This window comes from Nycticebus coucang, chromosome 21, assembly GCF_027406575.1.
Source record: "Nycticebus coucang isolate mNycCou1 chromosome 21, mNycCou1.pri, whole genome shotgun sequence".
NCBI classification, from domain to species: Eukaryota; Metazoa; Chordata; class Mammalia; order Primates; family Lorisidae; genus Nycticebus; species Nycticebus coucang.
Genome location: NC_069800.1, coordinates 34342697 through 34360658, shown reverse-complemented (window position 1 = coordinate 34360658; position 17962 = coordinate 34342697). Strand labels below are relative to the sequence as shown.

General features: G+C 47.6%; 1 protein-coding gene across 7 annotated transcripts in view; it reads left to right on the top strand.

Annotated features, from left to right (window-relative positions):
• SMOX (spermine oxidase) overlaps window positions 1–17003 on the top strand; it is a 40947-nt gene extending 23944 nt beyond the window's left edge. For 5 of the 7 annotated variants that reach the window (XM_053573950.1, XM_053573951.1, XM_053573953.1 and 2 more), the window contains 7 exons: window positions 1168–1401; window positions 6544–6770; window positions 12119–12292; window positions 12433–13192; window positions 13790–13950; window positions 15993–16082; window positions 16526–17003. In XM_053573950.1, the coding sequence (XP_053429925.1) occupies window positions 1194–1401; window positions 6544–6770; window positions 12119–12292; window positions 12433–13192; window positions 13790–13950; window positions 15993–16082; window positions 16526–16663 (1758 nt within the window). In that variant the 5' untranslated portion in view covers window positions 1168–1193 and the 3' untranslated portion in view covers window positions 16664–17003. Of the gene's footprint in view, window positions 1–1167; window positions 1402–1486; window positions 1574–6543; window positions 6771–12118; window positions 12293–12432; window positions 13193–13789; window positions 13951–15992; window positions 16083–16525 lie in introns of those variants that run through there. The other 2 variants (XM_053573956.1, XM_053573955.1) reach the window with 2 other exon arrangements.
• The last annotated feature ends 959 nt before the right edge of the window (window positions 17004–17962 follow it).

Genomic DNA, 17962 nt, shown 5'->3' with positions numbered 1-17962 from the left:
ATGAGCTACTGCACCCAGCCAGGACAACAGACTTTTTAATATGCCCCTTGTCTGCTGTCCTGCACTCACATTTGTCCCTGTTAGATCGTGGATAGTATTAGATTCCAATGGAACCTCAGCAAAGCCAATTGTATTAGGAAGGAATAGTGACAGGATCAGAGCTGAGTGGCCCCCCAGGATGGCCCCCAGATATCTCTAAAACCTCTTGGTCATTCTGGGAAGAGAAGGGCAGCCTCTCCTAGCCCTAGGGTCAAATTCAGGGACCCTTGGCCTCCCAGCCATCAGCTCTCCTAGGCTGGCGTCTCTGAACAAGCTGGCTTAGTGTAACTGTCAATTTCATGTCTGGCCTCTGGTGCCACGGGTGCTCATGGTCCACTGTTTCCTGGGCTCCTTGCTGCTTTGCGGTGACCGAGGGGCTGAGTGGCTGGGGAAAACAGCCTACCCAGAATAGCAGGCTTGTTGGATGCTGGCCTCGTGGCACTTTCTGGGGAGGAGGGCGGGACTATAGCCTGCCCACCAAATTGCCACCTCATTGAGGCTGTGAAAGACCAACAGAAAGCCAGAGGAGAAGAGAAGGGGCAAGGGAGAAAGAGAGTACCAGGGGAGAGTCAGGCAAGGGAGGGAGAGCCGAGGGTCCACATTGTATGTCAGGTGTCCAGGGGTTGGTGTGCGCCTCCTGAGGTCTGTGCAAGTGTCCTGGGGTCTGTGTGAGTATCCTTGGTTGGCATGAGCTGGACCCCAGTAGCTGTGTTGGACTGAGCTGCTGTGAGACCAGCAGCCCCGGGATCAGTCTAACTTTGTCCTTCTTAGTCATCTCCTCGCTGGCCACCTTTTTCACCTCTTTGGGGTCTGTGGTCAGTGAAGAGGCAATGCCTAACAGGTTTGAGGGTGGGATTGAGGATTTGAAGGGCTTCGAATTGGCTTCCAGTTCTTTTGTCCACTGGTGGGGTCTCAAGTTATATCTCTCCCTACTTTCTTTTTTTCTCCATTCTTCCCACCTTCCCATGGCTCTTCCTTCCTCATCCTTTGTGGGTGGCCCCTCTTGCCCAGGTCCTCATGGAGGGCTTGGTTTCCCCAGAGGGCAGAGTGTGATGGGAACCTGTGAGTGTCACTTGGGCCAGGTGAAGTGAAGGCAGGGCAGATGTGTGACACCCTCTCCTCCTACAGGTTCCTAGGAGGCGAGTACGGACGGTATGCAAAGTTGTGAATCCAGTGGCGACAGTGCGGATGACCCTCTTAGTCGTGGCCTGCGGAGAAGGGGACAGCCTCGTGTAGTGGTGATTGGTGCCGGTTTGGCTGGCCTGGCTGCAGCCAAAGCACTTCTTGAACAGGGCTTCACGGATGTCACTGTCCTTGAGGCTTCTAGCCGCATAGGAGGCCGAGTGCAGAGCGTGAAACTTGGTAAGTACCATCCCTGCCTAGCCGCCTCACAAGGTCACCTTTTGTTTCCTAATCCCTGGCCCTGCCTGAAATCTTATTATTTTAGCTTCTTTCCTGGGATAAATGTTTCATCATGGATCCTGTCTGGGCATTTTTCTGAAACTTGCTTTGCCCCTCATGGCAGCCCTCCGAGGTGAGTATCGTTGGGCTCTAATCTCCATTTTCTTAAGAATGCTGGCTTGATGGTGGCCTAGAGTTCATGCACAGTGTTTAAGAGAGAAGGGACACCAAAGCTTTCATGGGCCTGATTGAGCCACTTTCTATTTTATAAGAAGTAGAATTTGGCAAGTTCCTGTTGGTTATTACTTATTTTATTTTTTGAGTTAGGGCCTTGCTCTATCACCTGGGTTAGAGTGCAGTGGCATCATCATAGCTCACTGCAACCTCAAACTCCTGGGCTCAACTGATCCTCCTTCCTCAGCCTCCAAGGTAGCTGGGGCTGTAGGTACCTGTCACCGTGCCCAGCTAATTTTTCTAATTTTAGTAGAGGTAGGTCTCAATCTTGCTCAGGCTGGTCTTGAACTCCTGGCCTTAAGTGATCCTCCTACCTTGGTCTCTTAAAGTGCTAGTATTATAGTTGTAAGCCCTTGCAGAGGCCTAGCCATTAACTTTTAAGTGTGAATTAATGTATATGATAGGGCTCCCTAGCTCTAGGAGCTCAAGTTAGCAAAGGTGGAAGGGCATTTTGAGCGTCCTTGTGGGCAATGAGCATGTCTTCAGATTGGCTGGCAAGTGGCTCTGTCTAGATTGTAGAGTAATAAGGACTATGGAGAAAGCAGCCAGATAAGAGACTTGCCCCCAGGGGTGGGCAGATTTTTTGCCTGGGGTCCTAGAGAGTGGGGACATTTTTCTGAAATGCAGCTGGAGGTCAAATCTTCTTAGTCAGGAAGGGGTCTGACCATTCAGTGGTTGAGTGTATAGGGACCATGAAAATGTTCCCGTGAGACCATGCATGGTGGCCTGGAGTGGATTGGCTACATTGACCCTCTGGAGGATTTTGTGTCTGTGTCTGATCTTACACCAGGCAGCAAGGCCAGGCAGAGACTATGCCCACTTGCTCAGAGAAGTGGTCAGGTGTAGAATCAGCAGAGGTTGATGACATATGGGTACTTTCTCTCCTCTTGCAGAAACTTTCATTATGTTAATCTTCTTCCCCTAGAGCAGCAGTTCTCAACCTGTGGGTTGAGACCTCTTTGGGGGTTGAACAACCCTTTCACAGGGTTGCCTAAGACCATCCTGCATATCAGATATTTACACTATGATTCATAATAGTAGCAAAATTACAGTTATGAGGTAGCAACGAAAATAATTTTATGGTTGGGGGGGTCACCACAACATGAGGAACTGTATTAAAGGGTCGCGGCATTAGGAAGGTTGAGAACCACTGCCTTAGAGCATTGCCTGGTGTACGTGAAGTTGTGTCACTCTTCCCCTGGCACACACGGGATAGTCTGCTGGCACTGATGGTAAAAGCACCATCCAAAGCTTAGTAAACCTGGGACAGCCAGCGGGGAGGCCCCACGACTCTGCGGCCAACACCCAATTGGCTGGCTGGATGCCTTAGCAAAGGGGAGGGCTGTAGTTATGGTTCTTCAGTCTTAATGTGACATTTGGGCTGTGACAGAGAAACAGAAGATGGGAAGACACATGGCCCAGACTCAGTGGTAGCTGACACCTAAGATATGCCATGAAGGGAAAAGGTGGTACTAGGCAGTGAGGCACAAGAGATGGCTCAGCAGGAAGTTGAGGGTATACAACTGATCAATTGATTCATCTGTTGATTGGGTGGGAACATTCCCTTGGGAGAGAGAGAGCACGCTTGGGTGGGCCTTGGTGATCATGGGAGTTGGGTAGGTAGTGAGAGGAGAGAGGGAACAATAGGATGTATTTGAGGAAGTTTGAGGCAGAACCCTGCTGGGAGAGGGAGAACAAGTCAGGGCAGGTGCTGTGTGTGCAGACATGTGGGGCTGAAAGCCCAGCTGCACTTGCACCTACTGCACCCGGAAATGGTAGCTGTGAACATGTTAGTGGTGAGAGCAGTGGTCAAGGGCCAGAGGTTCCAAGAACACACTGGGGTAGGTGTGGAGAGGGTGCATGATATCCTTTGGATGCAGAGGTGTGGCAAGAATAGCAGAGATGGAGGGGTTGTGAGAGAGGACAGGAAACATTTTTAGATGGAGGCCTGTGTTGCGTGACCCGAGACGCGAATGAGCAGCAGCTTTGCTGTAGGTGTAAACTCGCTCCTGTAATTATTAAGTCAAGAAACAGACTATACACCATGGGATGCCATATAGCAAAGTTCTTTATTCCAAGTTTAAGTTTTATACTCTTCCAGTCACGTACACACCTAATCCATTATCTATTAGCGGAATTTTAACTTGAAAGGAAATATTTATCATATCAATGTAACCACTAGTGTAGTAAATCTCTTCCTCTAAACAGTGACTAGTTTTCCCGAGCAGGGCACAAAGACGAAAACAGCTATAGGGGAACAGAGTTAATATCTTCAGGCATTCACTCAGTTTCCTCAGTATGAAGTAATGACTGTGACCTTCCTTCAGGGCAGAGCACCTATAGACCTCTGACAATATGTTGTTAACATATGTCAACCCTCTGGCCCGTATCTCTGAGGAAGGGCGGCTTGCCCTTGGATCTCAGGCTTCACGGGGTGTACTGCTTCAGAGAAAAGGCCTAAGGAATTTTTACAATTCCAAAAAAACCTAACTCTGTGAGTAACCCAGGGGGGGTCCCAGCGTCTTAAGTCTCTGGAAGAAAAGCATGTCATTTTAAACTCACACTGAATTTACTTTGTGTGCTTGATGTAGGATAAGTTTATTTCTAAATATTATCCTACAGGCCTGCTCTGGTCCTCTTGCCTCCTTAAAGAGCCTGGGGATAGGGTGGCACCTGTGGCTCAAGGAGTAGGGCGCTGGCCCCATATACCGGAGGTGGCAGGTTCAAACCCGCCCTGGCCAAAACTGCAAAAAAAAAAAAAAAAGCCTGGGGATAGAGGTGGGGCACTGACCTTGTCCCTTATCTGGAACTGTTGACCTCTTTCCTGCTTTTTGCTGAGTAAGGCTGCCTAGTGGTTGTGTGCTGAGAGCTCTTTGTCATGTTCTTGGAAGGGTTCAGGTCCCCTTTGCTCCTATTGAGAGCTCAAACCAGGCAAGACATTTCAGGAGCCCCAAGCCTGAAGCTCTAAAGGAGGTTATAAATTAAATGCCCTCAAAGCACACCAGGAATCCATTGAAAGAACAACAGAGGGCTTCCAGCTTTTGGTGCCCTCCAATTTGCCCACGTTTCCCAGACAAGGGGCCTATATATTCTTGCCTGTTTTTCCAGAGAAACAGGGCAATTTGTGTCTTGTTGGCTGAGGTGTTAACGTTGACTGTGTTTTCTCTTGTTTTTGGTACCTGCATGCATGCAGTGTTATATTTAGTAACTGGCAGTTTGAGTAGAAGTAACCCAGGAAAGGGAAGGCATGAAGAAGAGGCATGCCGAGTTCCTGGGGTGAAGGGTAATATTGCTGTTTTTCTTTTTCTTTTTTTAAATTTCAGATTAATGTGAAGGTACAAACTGTTAAGTTATAGTATTTGTTAGGAAAAGTCCCTGTTGTAGTTGTGTCCCTCACCCAGAAGGTGTGCCACACCCTTGCATGGTGCCCATAAAGTGGGAGCACAGCCTTCCCTTTCCTCCTCCCCCTCCCCCTCCCGCCTCCCTTCCCTCATCTTGAAAATATTGCTGTTTGTTAGAGTGTATTGAATAACTATTGCTGCATAACAAACTGCCCCAAAATATAATGGCTTAGAACAATACCATTGTATGGTATTGTCAGAAATTTTGGTGGGACTGAGTTAAGTGTTTCTTTTGCCAGCCTTGCTTAGGCTTCCCTACACCGCTTCAGTCATCTGGCAGCTTGACTGGGGCTTCTTTGTCTATGATGACCTTACCCCCCAGTCTGGTGGTGGGCACAGTCTTTTGGCTATATTAGACATTTCTGGCAGTATGGAAGAAAAGCCTGGCTTTTCTTCTGTGATTGTCACTTTCTAGGATGATGAGAATGGAAGTCATGAGGCCCCTTGAGGCATAAGCTCTGAAACTGTAAACATCACTTTCCCCGAATTCTAATAATCACAGCATGTCACAAGTCCAGCCCAGATTCAGAGGGTAGGGAAACAGACTCCAACTCTCAACGGGAGAAACGACAAAGTAACGTTGCAAAGGGGCATACATACAAGGATAAGGAGGGATTATTGCGACTGTCTGGCAAAAAATATACCACAAATATTTTGAATTAGACCTGTAAAAACAAAATACTCCAAAATATTCCTATCCTCCTTCTGTTATTTCAACTTCTTTGAGTGCTAGGCAGGGAAGGAGACAAATTTGTCATAGTCCCTGCAGCATCAAAAGAGGAAACTGAGGCCTAGAGACAGGGACAGCCTAGAGCACCTGGCACCTCGGCTGGGCTGGGATTAGGGTAGTACAACTGGTTTCCAGGCCCATCCCCACTTGGACCCTGCTGCAGTCAGACTCTTAGGGTTCCAACTGTGCCAGAGGCTTAGTGAGCTTAATTTTCCCTGAAATCTGTTTTAGGCTGCTCTAGGGAGGAATCTTCCAAACTGGAATGCTTGTCCTCCCCTGCTCTGTGCTGAATTGGGAGAGCACGACTTTCTGGGAAAAGGCTTTAGATTCTGTGGCTTGTGGAGATGTTGAAGAATTGGAGGAAGCCAACTGGGGACCTTGCTGTTTCACTGGGACCCTCAGGGACCCACAGTACTTCTCCCGCGTGGGGAGGCACTCATGAGGAAGGGGGGCTGGTATCTGGCCTAACTTTAGAAAAAAGAGAGTCTTTTAACTGGTGTGGTGAGGTGACTCTGGGACAAATCACAATCATTCAGGGTGGCAGTTATCTCTGCTATAAAGTGGTTTTCACTGGGAACTTTTCACTAAGGACTTTGGTTGCCAGAAGGGGACTCTAAGCCCTTCCGGCCTGCTGTGGGAGGTGGAAGAATGCTCTTGGAGGAAGGAGGAGGAGGCAGTGGTCTGGCCCCCTCTGGAGAAGGTCCTGCCCCTCTAAGGACCTGTTGTTGTCACTCTCAGGACACGCTACCTTTGAGCTGGGAGCCACCTGGATACATGGCTCCCACGGGAATCCTGTCTATCATCTAGCAGAAGCCAACGGCCTCCTAGAAGAGACAACCGATGGGGAACGCAGCGTGGGCCGCATCAGCCTCTATTCCAAGAATGGCGTGGCCTGCTACCTTACCAACCATGGCCACAGGATCCCCAAGGACGTGGTTGAGGAATTCAGCGATTTATACAACGAGGTGAATTGTGAGCAGAGCACCTGGACGTGAGGGCACTGGGGGAGGGGGAGGCCTGGGAGCTCTTCTATGAACCTGGTTGTGTCCTTGCACTCTTTGGGCTCTGCATCTGAAAAAAACAGGACCGTGTGGGGATAAATGAACATGATTGAGTGCAAAAGTGCCAGGCAAGATTACTGCTGTGTATGATTAAATATTTCTTCAAATGGCCTTTTTAAAGATTTATTACTAAGTACTTGGGTGGTAGTGATTATTGTTACTATTTTTTGAATACTCTTATATGTTAATTAAAAAATTTATTTTCTTGGAGGGAGGGTGATGGGTGGGGCCACCCATTACCGGTGCATCTTAGAATGGGTACAGGCGAGACTTACTAAAGGCAGAATACAATTGTCTACATACAATAACTAAGAAAATGCCACAAAGGCTACATTGAACAGTTTGATGAGAATATTTCAGATTGTATATGAAACCAGCACATTGTACCCCTTGATTGCACTAATGTACACAGCTATGATTTAACAATAAAAAAAATTATTTTCTAATTGTTCCCACTATATAGAAATATAATTGATTTTTTTTGTTAATTAGCTATATTGCTGAATTATTTTAATTCTAATTATATATCTGTTATGTTAATTATATTATATTTTAATGCTGCTCTGGAATTTTATGTGTATAATCCTACACAAAAATGAGAATTTTGTTTTTTTCCTTTTTTTTCTTTTTATATTTCAGGTTAATGTGAGGGTACAAACAACTAGGTTACAATATTTGCATTTCTTAGGTAGAGCCCCTCTTGTAGCTGTGCCCTGTACCCAAGAGGTGTGCTATATACCTTTGTTTTTTTCCTTTCTAATCCTCAGATCAATAGAACTTTCTGCAATGGTGGCGATGTTTTAGACCTGAATTAGCCACGATGGTCGTTACCAGCCTCATGTGGCTCTTGAGTACTTGGAATGTAGCTACTGAAACTGAGGAGCTAACTATCTAATTTATTTATTTATTATTATTCTTTTTAGTCCACTGAAGTAGTAGCTGTATATATCTAAATTTTTCTTATTTAATAGAATACCTTATTTTTTGTTTTTATTTTTTAATAGAACTTATTACCAAATATTTAATTTTATTTAATTTCGAGGTGCTACAGGTGTCTTGTGGCTATTGTGTAGGCTAGCATAGCTGTAGCCTATTTTTTTTCTTATTGTGCTAGTACAGTATTGGATAGCAGTGGCAGTGGCACACAGCCTTCTCTTATTTAGATTTTTTTTTTAAATTATCATCTTTGGTATATTTTAGTGGTGTTGTAAATTGCACTGAACTAGCAAACTAATACATAGGCCATGTCTTCTGCTAGCTTGTCATTTATGGTACAGCCATTCTTTGCTCCACGTCAGTAATTGGCCATCAAGTACCTATTGTGCATTTTCTTATCTCTTGGGCATGAGAAATGAGAAATGACCTTTGCTTTGGGGTGGTCCCTGCTCTATGGAGGACAGGCACACTCAGTATCTTGAGTGTGTGCGCTGACAAAGAATGTTGTGCTCAGTCCCCTGGTATTGTGTATTGTGTGTTCTCACTCATGTGCAAAGAGACTGAATTATTATTGTTGTTATTATTATTATTATTATTATTTGAGACAGAGCTCAAATGTCACCCTCAGTAGAGTGCTGTGGCATCACAGCTCACAGCAACCTCCAACTCTTGGGATTAAGCAATTCTCTTGCATCAGCCTCCCAAGTAGCTGGGACTACAGGTGCCCACCACAATGCCCAGCTATTTTTTGTTACAGATGTCATTGTTGTTTAGCTGGTCCAGGCCAGGTTAGAACCCACCAGCGTTGGTGTATGTGGCTGGTGCGGTAACCACTGTACTATGGGCGCCGAGCCGACTATCTCTTATTTTTTAAGAGATAGTGGTCTCACTCTGTTGCCCAGGCTAGAGTGCCTTGGCTTCAGCCTAGCTCACAACAACCTCAAACTCATAGGCTCAAGTGATCCCCCTGCCTCAGCCTCCTGAGTAGCTGGGACTACAGGCGCTTGCCGCCATGCCCTGCTAATTTTTTCTTTTATTATTTATTTATTTAAAAAGTAGAGACAGGGTCCTGCTTTGCTCAGGCTGGTCTTGAACTCTTGGCCTCAAGTGATCCTCCCACGTCAGCCTCCCAGATTGCTAGGATTACAGGAATGAGTTACCATGTCCAGCCCCTTGTGTGGATTTTTAGGCAATATTGGAGGCCATCCTGAAGAGGTGTGCTCTAAGCATGTAAAACCCTGCCTAAGGGTGGCTTTATAATAAATATGCAGCCCCCAACCATGACTTTGGAGGGCCACTCATTTGAGTTTATTATTTATTAACAACTAAGTAAGTTTGTGCAGTAGTATCACATAAGCACTGATTTTCAACTGGCGTGCCATGAACATTTTTATTTATTTATTTTTTTCTGTGAAGTTTTTTATTTTTATTTTTTATTATTAAATCATAGCTGTGTACATTTTTTTTTTTTCTGGTTGCAGTTCAGCTGGGGCCGGGTTTGAACCCACCACCCTCAGTATATGGGGCTGGCGCCTTACCAACTGAGCCACAGGCGCCGCCCCATAGCTGTATACATTAATGCGATCACGGGGCACCATACAGTGGTTTTATAGACCGTTTTATACATTTTCATCACACTGGTTAACATAGCCTTCCTGGCATTTTCTTAGTTAGTTATTGTGTTAAGACATTTACATTTTACATTTACTAAGTTTCACATATACCCTTGTAAGATGCACCGCAGTTGTAATTCCACCAATCACCCTCCTTCTGCCTACCTCCTCCCTTCCTCCCTCCCTTTCTCCTTTCCACCTTACCCTTTCCCCCTTCCTCCTATTCTTAGGTTATAACTGGGTTATAGTCTTCATGTGAAAGCCATAAATTAGTTTCATAGTAGGGCTGAGTACATTGGATACTTTTTCTTCCATTCTTGAGATACTTTACTAAGAAGAATATGTTCCAGCTCCATCCATGTAAACATGAAAGAGGTAAAGTCTCCATCTTTCTTTAAGGCTGCATAATATTCCATGGTGTACATATACCACAATTTATTAATCCATTCGTGGACCATGAATATTTTTAAAGATCATTAATTAAATTATTTTCAAAAGGAGTTCAAAGCACAGCAAGTATATTCTTTTTTTTTTTTTTTTTTTTAATCAACATAATTTAAGTGTGCTGTAGAAGTTTAACTATAGGTTCAAGTGTGCCCTGAGATTAAAAAAAAGATTGAAAAACACTGGCATAGAGCTTAGTTTCTGGAATAAGACTACCTTGATTTGAGTACCGTTCTACCATTCATTCCCTCTGTAATCTAGAACAAATTGTTGAGATGTTTTGAGCCTGGCTTTCCTTATCTGTACAATGGATATAGTTGTACCTTTTAAAAATATCTAATGAGGATTGGGGTATTATTAGCTGTCACAGATCTGTCCCATTTTCTTTGAGTCACTTTGGGAAGATGTCAGTTAGCCCAGGAGAGGAGACTGCACCCATTTGACAAGCCCATGTTCTGTGAAGACCATCCTAGTCAGTGGCTGATACAAGCAGTCATGTTGATGTTGATGGACTAAATTTGTTACTCCTCTGCTGGGCATTTTGGCTTCTAGTGAACAAGCTGATGACTGGCTACCATGTTGCTTATCAGAGGAGGCGAGTTGAAAGCCTGACCTCTTGGCAGTGGCCCTGGCTGAGGAATTTGCTGAGGACTCTGGCTAAGGCTAAACACCCAGCATCTCGTGACTGTGGGGAGGGAAGACTGAATAATTTAACTCATTTTCTTCTTTTTAAGTTAGACTTCAGAGACATGTTTAATTCATGCTTCTATCTCATGTGGAGGCCTTTCCCTTGAGTGGAGTGGTGGGGGCGGTAAGTGGTAGACATCAATAGGCTTTGTCCTCCTCCTTCACCCTGTGGCCCCAGGGCTGGGGGCAGGACAGAGCGAATTTACACTCTCTTTAGGAAGGGAAAGAATCACCAATCAGCTCAGCCACAGAGACCCAGCCGAGGAGCCCCCCTTTGCCAGTGTCCTGGGAATGTCAGCAGTGGGCATGTGATTGTGCCACCTTCCTGTGCATGGCCCTTCACTGATGCCAGGCCCTTGAATTAAGACCAGAGGCCTTGTCGTGACTCTCAGTGCTTTATGCCCCAGCTTCTGCCTTGCTGTTACAACTCTCCTGCTGCCCGCTCCCACTTAAAGTTTCCTGAATGCATCTCTGTCTCTCTCTCATCTTTAAGTACCCTGATCCCTGTGTCTGAAATGTCCTCCGCCCCAACTACCAACCTGGTTGTCTCCTGACTGTGCAGGTTTGTCTGGGTTGTCACAGTCCCATGATTCTTTCTTATTACACTTAGAACATCTCCCTAACTTGAGTGAGGGCAGGGGCTGGGACTGCCTGTCTTACTCACATTACAACCTGTGTCTGACACAGAGCCCAGTGGGTTCTGGGGCTCAGACCTTGCCTCTGGGGAACCTATGTTTTCCCCTGTGACTGGCTTATTTCCTCAGTCAGGGGAAAGAAGGTTTCCTCAGGGAGATCTGCCTTGCGTTCAGTGGGAGCTCTATACCAGGCAGGGGATACCGTGGGACCCCGTTCCATGGGACTGACAAATCGTCATTATCTGTGCAGAACGGGTTGGAGCTCTGCTGAAATACGCCAGTGTGAAATGTCTTTCCATTCCTCGGCACACTCAAACCTCCTTGGGATCATTCTTCTGTGTTCCTCCCTCCCCTCTGCATCCTATCTTTCTTATACATGGCTGAGGCCTAAAGTAAATGGGTACTTTGTGTAGACCTAGGCAGGCCTGTGGAGGCATCTCCAAGGGATCGGATTCCAGAGTCCCCTTTTGTTCCATTTCCCCCCATACACCAGACAATCCACAGCTCCAGACTGACCTCTGGGGAGAGAGCAAAGCAGACACACTTGGGAAGTGGTGGCAGGGGAAGGGCCGTGAGCATGGTTCTTGGAATGGTAAATGTGTGGGAGGTAGAGCCCATGTAGATCTGTGCAGAACCCAGGAGGTGGTGGTTTCTTTCTTCCACACAACATGTTACACTTTGTTCAAAGTGAGGGCCCAGCGAGAGGGCCTCTGAGGCCCATCCCATCCCCTCATGGGCTGGGGGTGAGGAAGAGGCAGCCAGGTACAGCCTCAGTGCAGTGTTGGGTGCAACGTAAATTCTCCATGGGAGGGAGACCAAGGGCTCAGTGCATCTGGGTGATGCCTGGGAGCTTGTGACTTTTGGGATGAGGCCCCTTCTTTGAGAGGGAGGTGAGAGGAGGGAGCATGTTTTCAGTTTCCTGGGATTTCTCCGACAGGTCTATAACTTGACCCAGGAGTTCTTCCAGCATGATAAACCTGTCAATGCTGAAAGTCGAAACAGTGTGGGGGTGTTCACCCGGGAGGAGGTGCGCAACCGCATCAGGGATGACCCTGACGACCCGGAGGCCACCAAGCGCCTGAAGCTCGCCATGATCCAGCAGTACCTGAAGGTATTGTTGCTGTCTCGCGAGTGAGGAAGACTGATTCTGGGGGCATCTGGGTCCGAGGAGGGCTACGCTGCTCGGAGGTCCTGCTCCTACCCCTGCCCAGCCCCAGCGGTCACCTGGCTTCTCCCTGGGTCTTCCTGCAGGTGGAGAGCTGTGAGAGCAGCTCACACAGCATCGACGAGGTGTCCCTGAGTGCCTTTGGGGAGTGGACCGAGATCCCCGGGGCCCACCACGTCATCCCTTCTGGCTTCATGCAGGTTGTGGAGCTGCTGGCCCAGGGCATCCCTGCCCATGTCATCCAGCTGGGGAAGCCCGTCCGCTGTGTTCACTGGGACCAGGCCTGGGCCTGCGCCCGCGGCCCCGAGATTGAGCCCCGGGGTGAGGGTGACCACAACCACGACACTGGGGAGGGCAGCCAGGGAGGAGAGGAACCCCAAGGGCGCAGGCAGGACGAGGACGAGCAGTGGCCGGTGGTGGTGGAGTGTGAGGACTGCGAGATGATCCCGGCAGACCATGTGATCGTGACCGTGTCACTGGGCGTGCTTAAGAGGCAGTACACCAGCTTCTTCCGGCCAGGCCTGCCCGTGGAGAAGGTGGCTGCCATCCACCGCCTGGGCATTGGTACCACTGACAAGATCTTTCTTGAATTCGAGGAGCCCTTCTGGGGTCCCGAGTGCAATAGCCTACAGTTTGTGTGGGAGGACGAGGCAGAGAGCAGCACCCTCACCTACCCGCCAGAGCTCTGGTACCGCAAGATCTGTGGCTTCGATGTCCTCTACCCCCCCGAGCGCTATGGCCACGTGCTGAGCGGCTGGATCTGTGGGGAGGAGGCCCTCGTCATGGAAAGGTGCGATGACGAGGCGGTGGCCGAGATCTGCACGGAGATGCTGCGTCAGTTCACAGGTGCGTCCACTGCCCCACTGCCCGCTCCCTAACTGTGCCCTCTGCCAGAGCAGGCAGCTCTCCCCTCCCCAGCCTGTGAGGTCGAGGTGCTGTGCCCACCGGGGGAGCCACCACAGGGTGTCACACTCAGCCTTAGGCTCCTGAATTGCTGTCACCCTGGGTTGGGGTGTGAAACAGTCAGAGGCTGTCTGTGTGCTTCTTTATTTTTAAAATACAAATATAAAAAAAAAAAACAAATAGACATCACTGCCAGGTGCCCATTTCCTACCCATTCTCTGTTGCTGAGAGTGAGATTTATGTTTTATTCTGATCCTTTAAGATGAGTATTTTTTTTCAGCCACTATTCAGGAGGGGCCTCACAAGAACCCCTGATGTTAAAAGGGGAAACATGATTATTAGGCCCTGAAAGACGAGTGTTTTGCTAGGGTGACAAGGTGGTGCTGACTGGGTGGTGCACAGCTGGAGTCTGGCTCCCTCTCTCCTCTCGCATCCTCCACCCCTGGCAGAGGTGGGGTGAGGAGTGTCTATTCAGGGGTGTCTTCTGTATGCAGCCATTTCTTATTATCCCTCCCCTTGACTTTTCTGGCTCCCCAACAGGGAACCCAAACATTCCAAAACCTCGGCGAATTCTGCGCTCGGCCTGGGGCAGCAACCCCTACTTCCGAGGCTCCTATTCATATACACAGGTGGGCTCGAGTGGGGCAGATGTGGAGAAGCTGGCCAAGCCCCTGCCCTATACAGAAATCTCTAAGACAGCGGTGAGTGTGGGGTGAGTTTGGTCCAGGGTGAGGAGGGGAAGGGTAATGTTCACTAAGGGGTGCTAAGGTGAGGGAGAGATGGACTAGTTCCTTTAATGAAAGAGGAAACAAGAAGAAAATGTGCACTTAACATCTGGAAGAAAAAATCAGGTGGAAACTTGACATGCTTTCTTGAGGTTATGAAAATAGAGCCATTCCAGGGCATGGTAGCTGTCAGCCACTTCCAATTTAAATTAATTAAAATGTAGAGTACTACAAAAAATTAAAATTTTAGTTCCTTAGTTGCACTATTCACATTTCAAGTTCAATATCCACATGTGGCTACCATATTAGATTGTGTAGCTATCCATAATGTTCTATAGCCTCATGGAATGTTCTCTTGGACAGCACTAATTTCAATGGAAATGTTTTCCCAATATGTTTTAGAAAATAAAATTGGGAATACCGAGGCCTAAACTTATGTCAACTTTATACCTAAAAAATGGTAAATCTGAGAGAAATACACATTTTTGCTCCCATAAGGTAGTTTCGTTTTTGTTTTATTTTTTGAGGGAGAGACTTGCTCTGTTGCCCAGGCTAGAGTGCTGTGGCATCAGCCTGCTCACAGCAGCCTCACACTCCTGGGTTCAAGCAATCCTCCTGCCTCAGTGTCTTGAGTAGCTGGGACTATAGGCCACAATGCCTGGCTGGTGTTTCTATTTTTGGTAGAGATGGGATCTCATTCTTGCTCAGGCTGATCTTGAGCTCCTGAGCTTAAGAAATTATCTTACCTCATTTCCCAGAGTGCCAGGATTACAGGCATAAGACACCATGCCTGGCCTCATAAGGCAGATTTTGACTTTCCCCAGCCAAGTGTACATGTATAATAACTGGTAAAACCTCAACAGAGTTATATTTAAAACAATTCTTAGATGTAATTGGTAAAGGGAATTTTAGTCAACAAACATGTACTGTGCTTTCTCCACTGAGAGGGAGATCCCCAGAAAGACCTTTGCTGCTGTCACAGTCAATCTCTTGTCACCTGCATCGGTTAGGACTGGTGCATGTAACAAAAGGAAAACCAAAACGAACAAAAAAATTGTGGCTTAAACAAGGAAAATCATAAGGAAATCTGGAGTCAGGTAGCAGGACACAGTATCATTAGTGTCTGGCTCCCATTTTCAAGGCCATTTTGTGGCCCAGAAGGGCTGCGGAGGCGCCAGCTCTTACATCTGACTCTTAGGCTGGAAGGAGGAGGAAAGGCAGATGGACAAAGGAGGTGAATCCTTGAAGTTGAATCAGGTGTCTCTACGCAACAGTGTACTTGAAAGTTCATTGGCCAGAACACAGTCATGTGACTACACCTATCTGCTGGAGAGGCTGGGCAAATTCATTTTTATTCTGGATGGCAATGAACCCAGTTAAAAAGCAGAGCTTTGTTACTGAGGAGAAAAAGGAGGAGGGGTAGATGTGGGAGAAGGCAGTGTACAAGTACACTGTCACAATACACACCCCTTTCAGTGTAATAACCTCTGTGGGCTCCTTGTTAGTGGAGCCTCACTACTCAGAGTGGGTGATCCTTGCCTAACAAACACCAGCCTCACGTGGGAGCCTGTTAGGAATGCAGACTCTCAGCCCACCCTAGACCTGCTGAATTAAAACCTCTGTTTTCTGTTAGGATCTACAGCTGGTGCCTTTGCACATTCATTTTGAGAGGCACAGGATAAAGTCTAAACACAAGCTTGTTCCTTACCTACATCTTGCCTGGAGAGCCTCCTTTGTTGAGGTTGAGCCCTGGCTGTACTAGAATTCTCACTGTTCCCCAAACAGTGCCTTGATGCATCTTTGTCCCCACTTTTCCCTCCATCTGAAATGTCCTTTACTTGTCTATTTACCCAGCATTGTTGAAGGACCAGTCCAAATGTCCTGTCCTCTGGGAAGCTTTGTGGGATACCTCTAATACTGGGCCTCTTTTCTGGGCTGTCAGTGCCTTGTTCAAACACCCATCATGTCATGCATGACATTGTTTAGTAATTGGGTTTCGTGTCTGGCTTCCCCACCAGCATGGAAGCTCCACAAAGCAGCAGCCTGGTCACCTTTTATCTTCCAAGTGCCCAGAACAGTCCCTGGATCCTAACAGGGGCTTCATAAAGGTTTGTTAAATTACCACCTGACTTTATTGAGTACTTATGTTCTTCCAGGTTCTAAGTGCTTTAGATACATGATTTCACTTAATCCTTACAACTACCCTCAGAAGTAGGTGGTATAAAGAAGCTATCTGGCCCATGAAAAGGTCAAGGTTTAGGAAGGTTAAACCACTTTCCCTGAGTTCAGTAGTAAGAGACTGCAGAGATAGGACTCTTAACAGCCTAAGAACAGAAAGAACTGAGGCCTGGATGTTTGGGGAAGACACTGGGGAAGATGGCCCAGTGGGATGGGCAGCTCCTCATCCTTTGGAAACAGCAATACCTGCATCTCAGATGCCTGATCAAGCCTCTCTGATTGTAGTCTGGGTGGGGGGTGGGTCCTGGGGCAGATGGGTAGCCTTGGGGCCTCTGCTGCTCCTCTACTCTCACACCCCCTTCTCCCTGCCCAGCCCATGCAGGTGCTGTTCTCTGGTGAGGCTACCCATCGCAAGTACTACTCCACCACTCATGGTGCTCTGCTCTCTGGCCAGCGCGAAGCCGCCCGTCTCATTGAGATGTATCAAGACCTCTTCCAGCAGGGGACCTGAGGGCTATCCTCACTGCCGAGCGTGTTCCTTAAAGAACCACTAACTCGTGACCTCTAGCCCCATCCCTTGCTGCTGTGTGCCCCTAACTTCCTGATCCTCTGTAGGATGGATTTTTACCTTCTGTGGAGTAGAGCTGGATGCCCTCACTGGCTCCAGACCCAGCCCTGTAGCTTTTCCTTTTCTCAGAGTTGGGTGGTAACCAGGTTGGGTCCCGTTGATTTACCTCTGTTCTCGGCTCGCTGCCCTCCCCCTGCCCTCCTCTCCAGCCTTGTTATTGTAAGTGCCTTCAATACTTTGCATTTTGGGATAATAAAGAGGCCACCTTTCCCTGCCCCTCCTACTTCTCTCTGTTTTTCTCAGCCTCTGTGCCTGCGTTTATCACATCCCTGGTTGGGGGAGCTGTGGCCTGGCAGTGCTCCCAGAAGGGAAGGTTTTTCTTTTTTAGCTTTGCCTGGAGAGAGGTGTCCCCTCACCCCTACATGTTTGTGATGTGCTCCCTTGGGACTGGGTGGCGTCAGCCTGCTGGCCCCTTGCCAGACTCCTCAGAATTTGATTGGATGACAGGCTGCCTGGAGTGAAGGGCAGTTCTGTGGGCAGGTCTGTGGCTCTTTGCCAAGCTCAGACGTGTTCATTATTTATTAGTGTCACCTGGCTCTGGGTGTGCTGCTTTTGAGCCTCTGGGAAGGTAGATCTTCAGGCCATATTTTGAGATTCTTTTTGTCATGGGGGGCTGTCCTGTGTTGCCTACCTGCCACGTTCCAAGGGTTTGCCACTTATTGCTGGTAGATTTTTCTTCCCTTTTTGCTGAGTGAAAACACATATATCACCTTAAATATACTCACCCACATATACACACACACACAACCCTACACACATTCACCTATGCAGGGCACAGCTACACCTTGACACACACAGAGAACCTTAAAAACTAGTTGTTCTCTTACTCTATGTTTTTTTTTTTTTTTTCCTTGAGACAGAGTCTCACTCTGTCACCCTGGGGAGTGCTGTGGCATCATCATAGCTCACAGCAACCTCAAACTCCTGGGTTCAAGCTATCTTCCTGTCTTCCAAGTAGCTGGGACTACAGGCGTTTGCCACATGTGCAGCTAGACTTTCTATTTTTAGTAGAGATGGGGTCTCACTCGTGGCTCAGGCTGGTCTCAGAAGTCCTGAGCTCAAGCAGTCCACCAGCCTTGGCCTTCCAGAGTGCTAGGATTATAGGAGTGAGCCACTGTGCCCAGCCACTCCAGGTTTCTAATGATGGAATTTGAAATCTGTAGAGCTGAGGAGTTGGAGTGA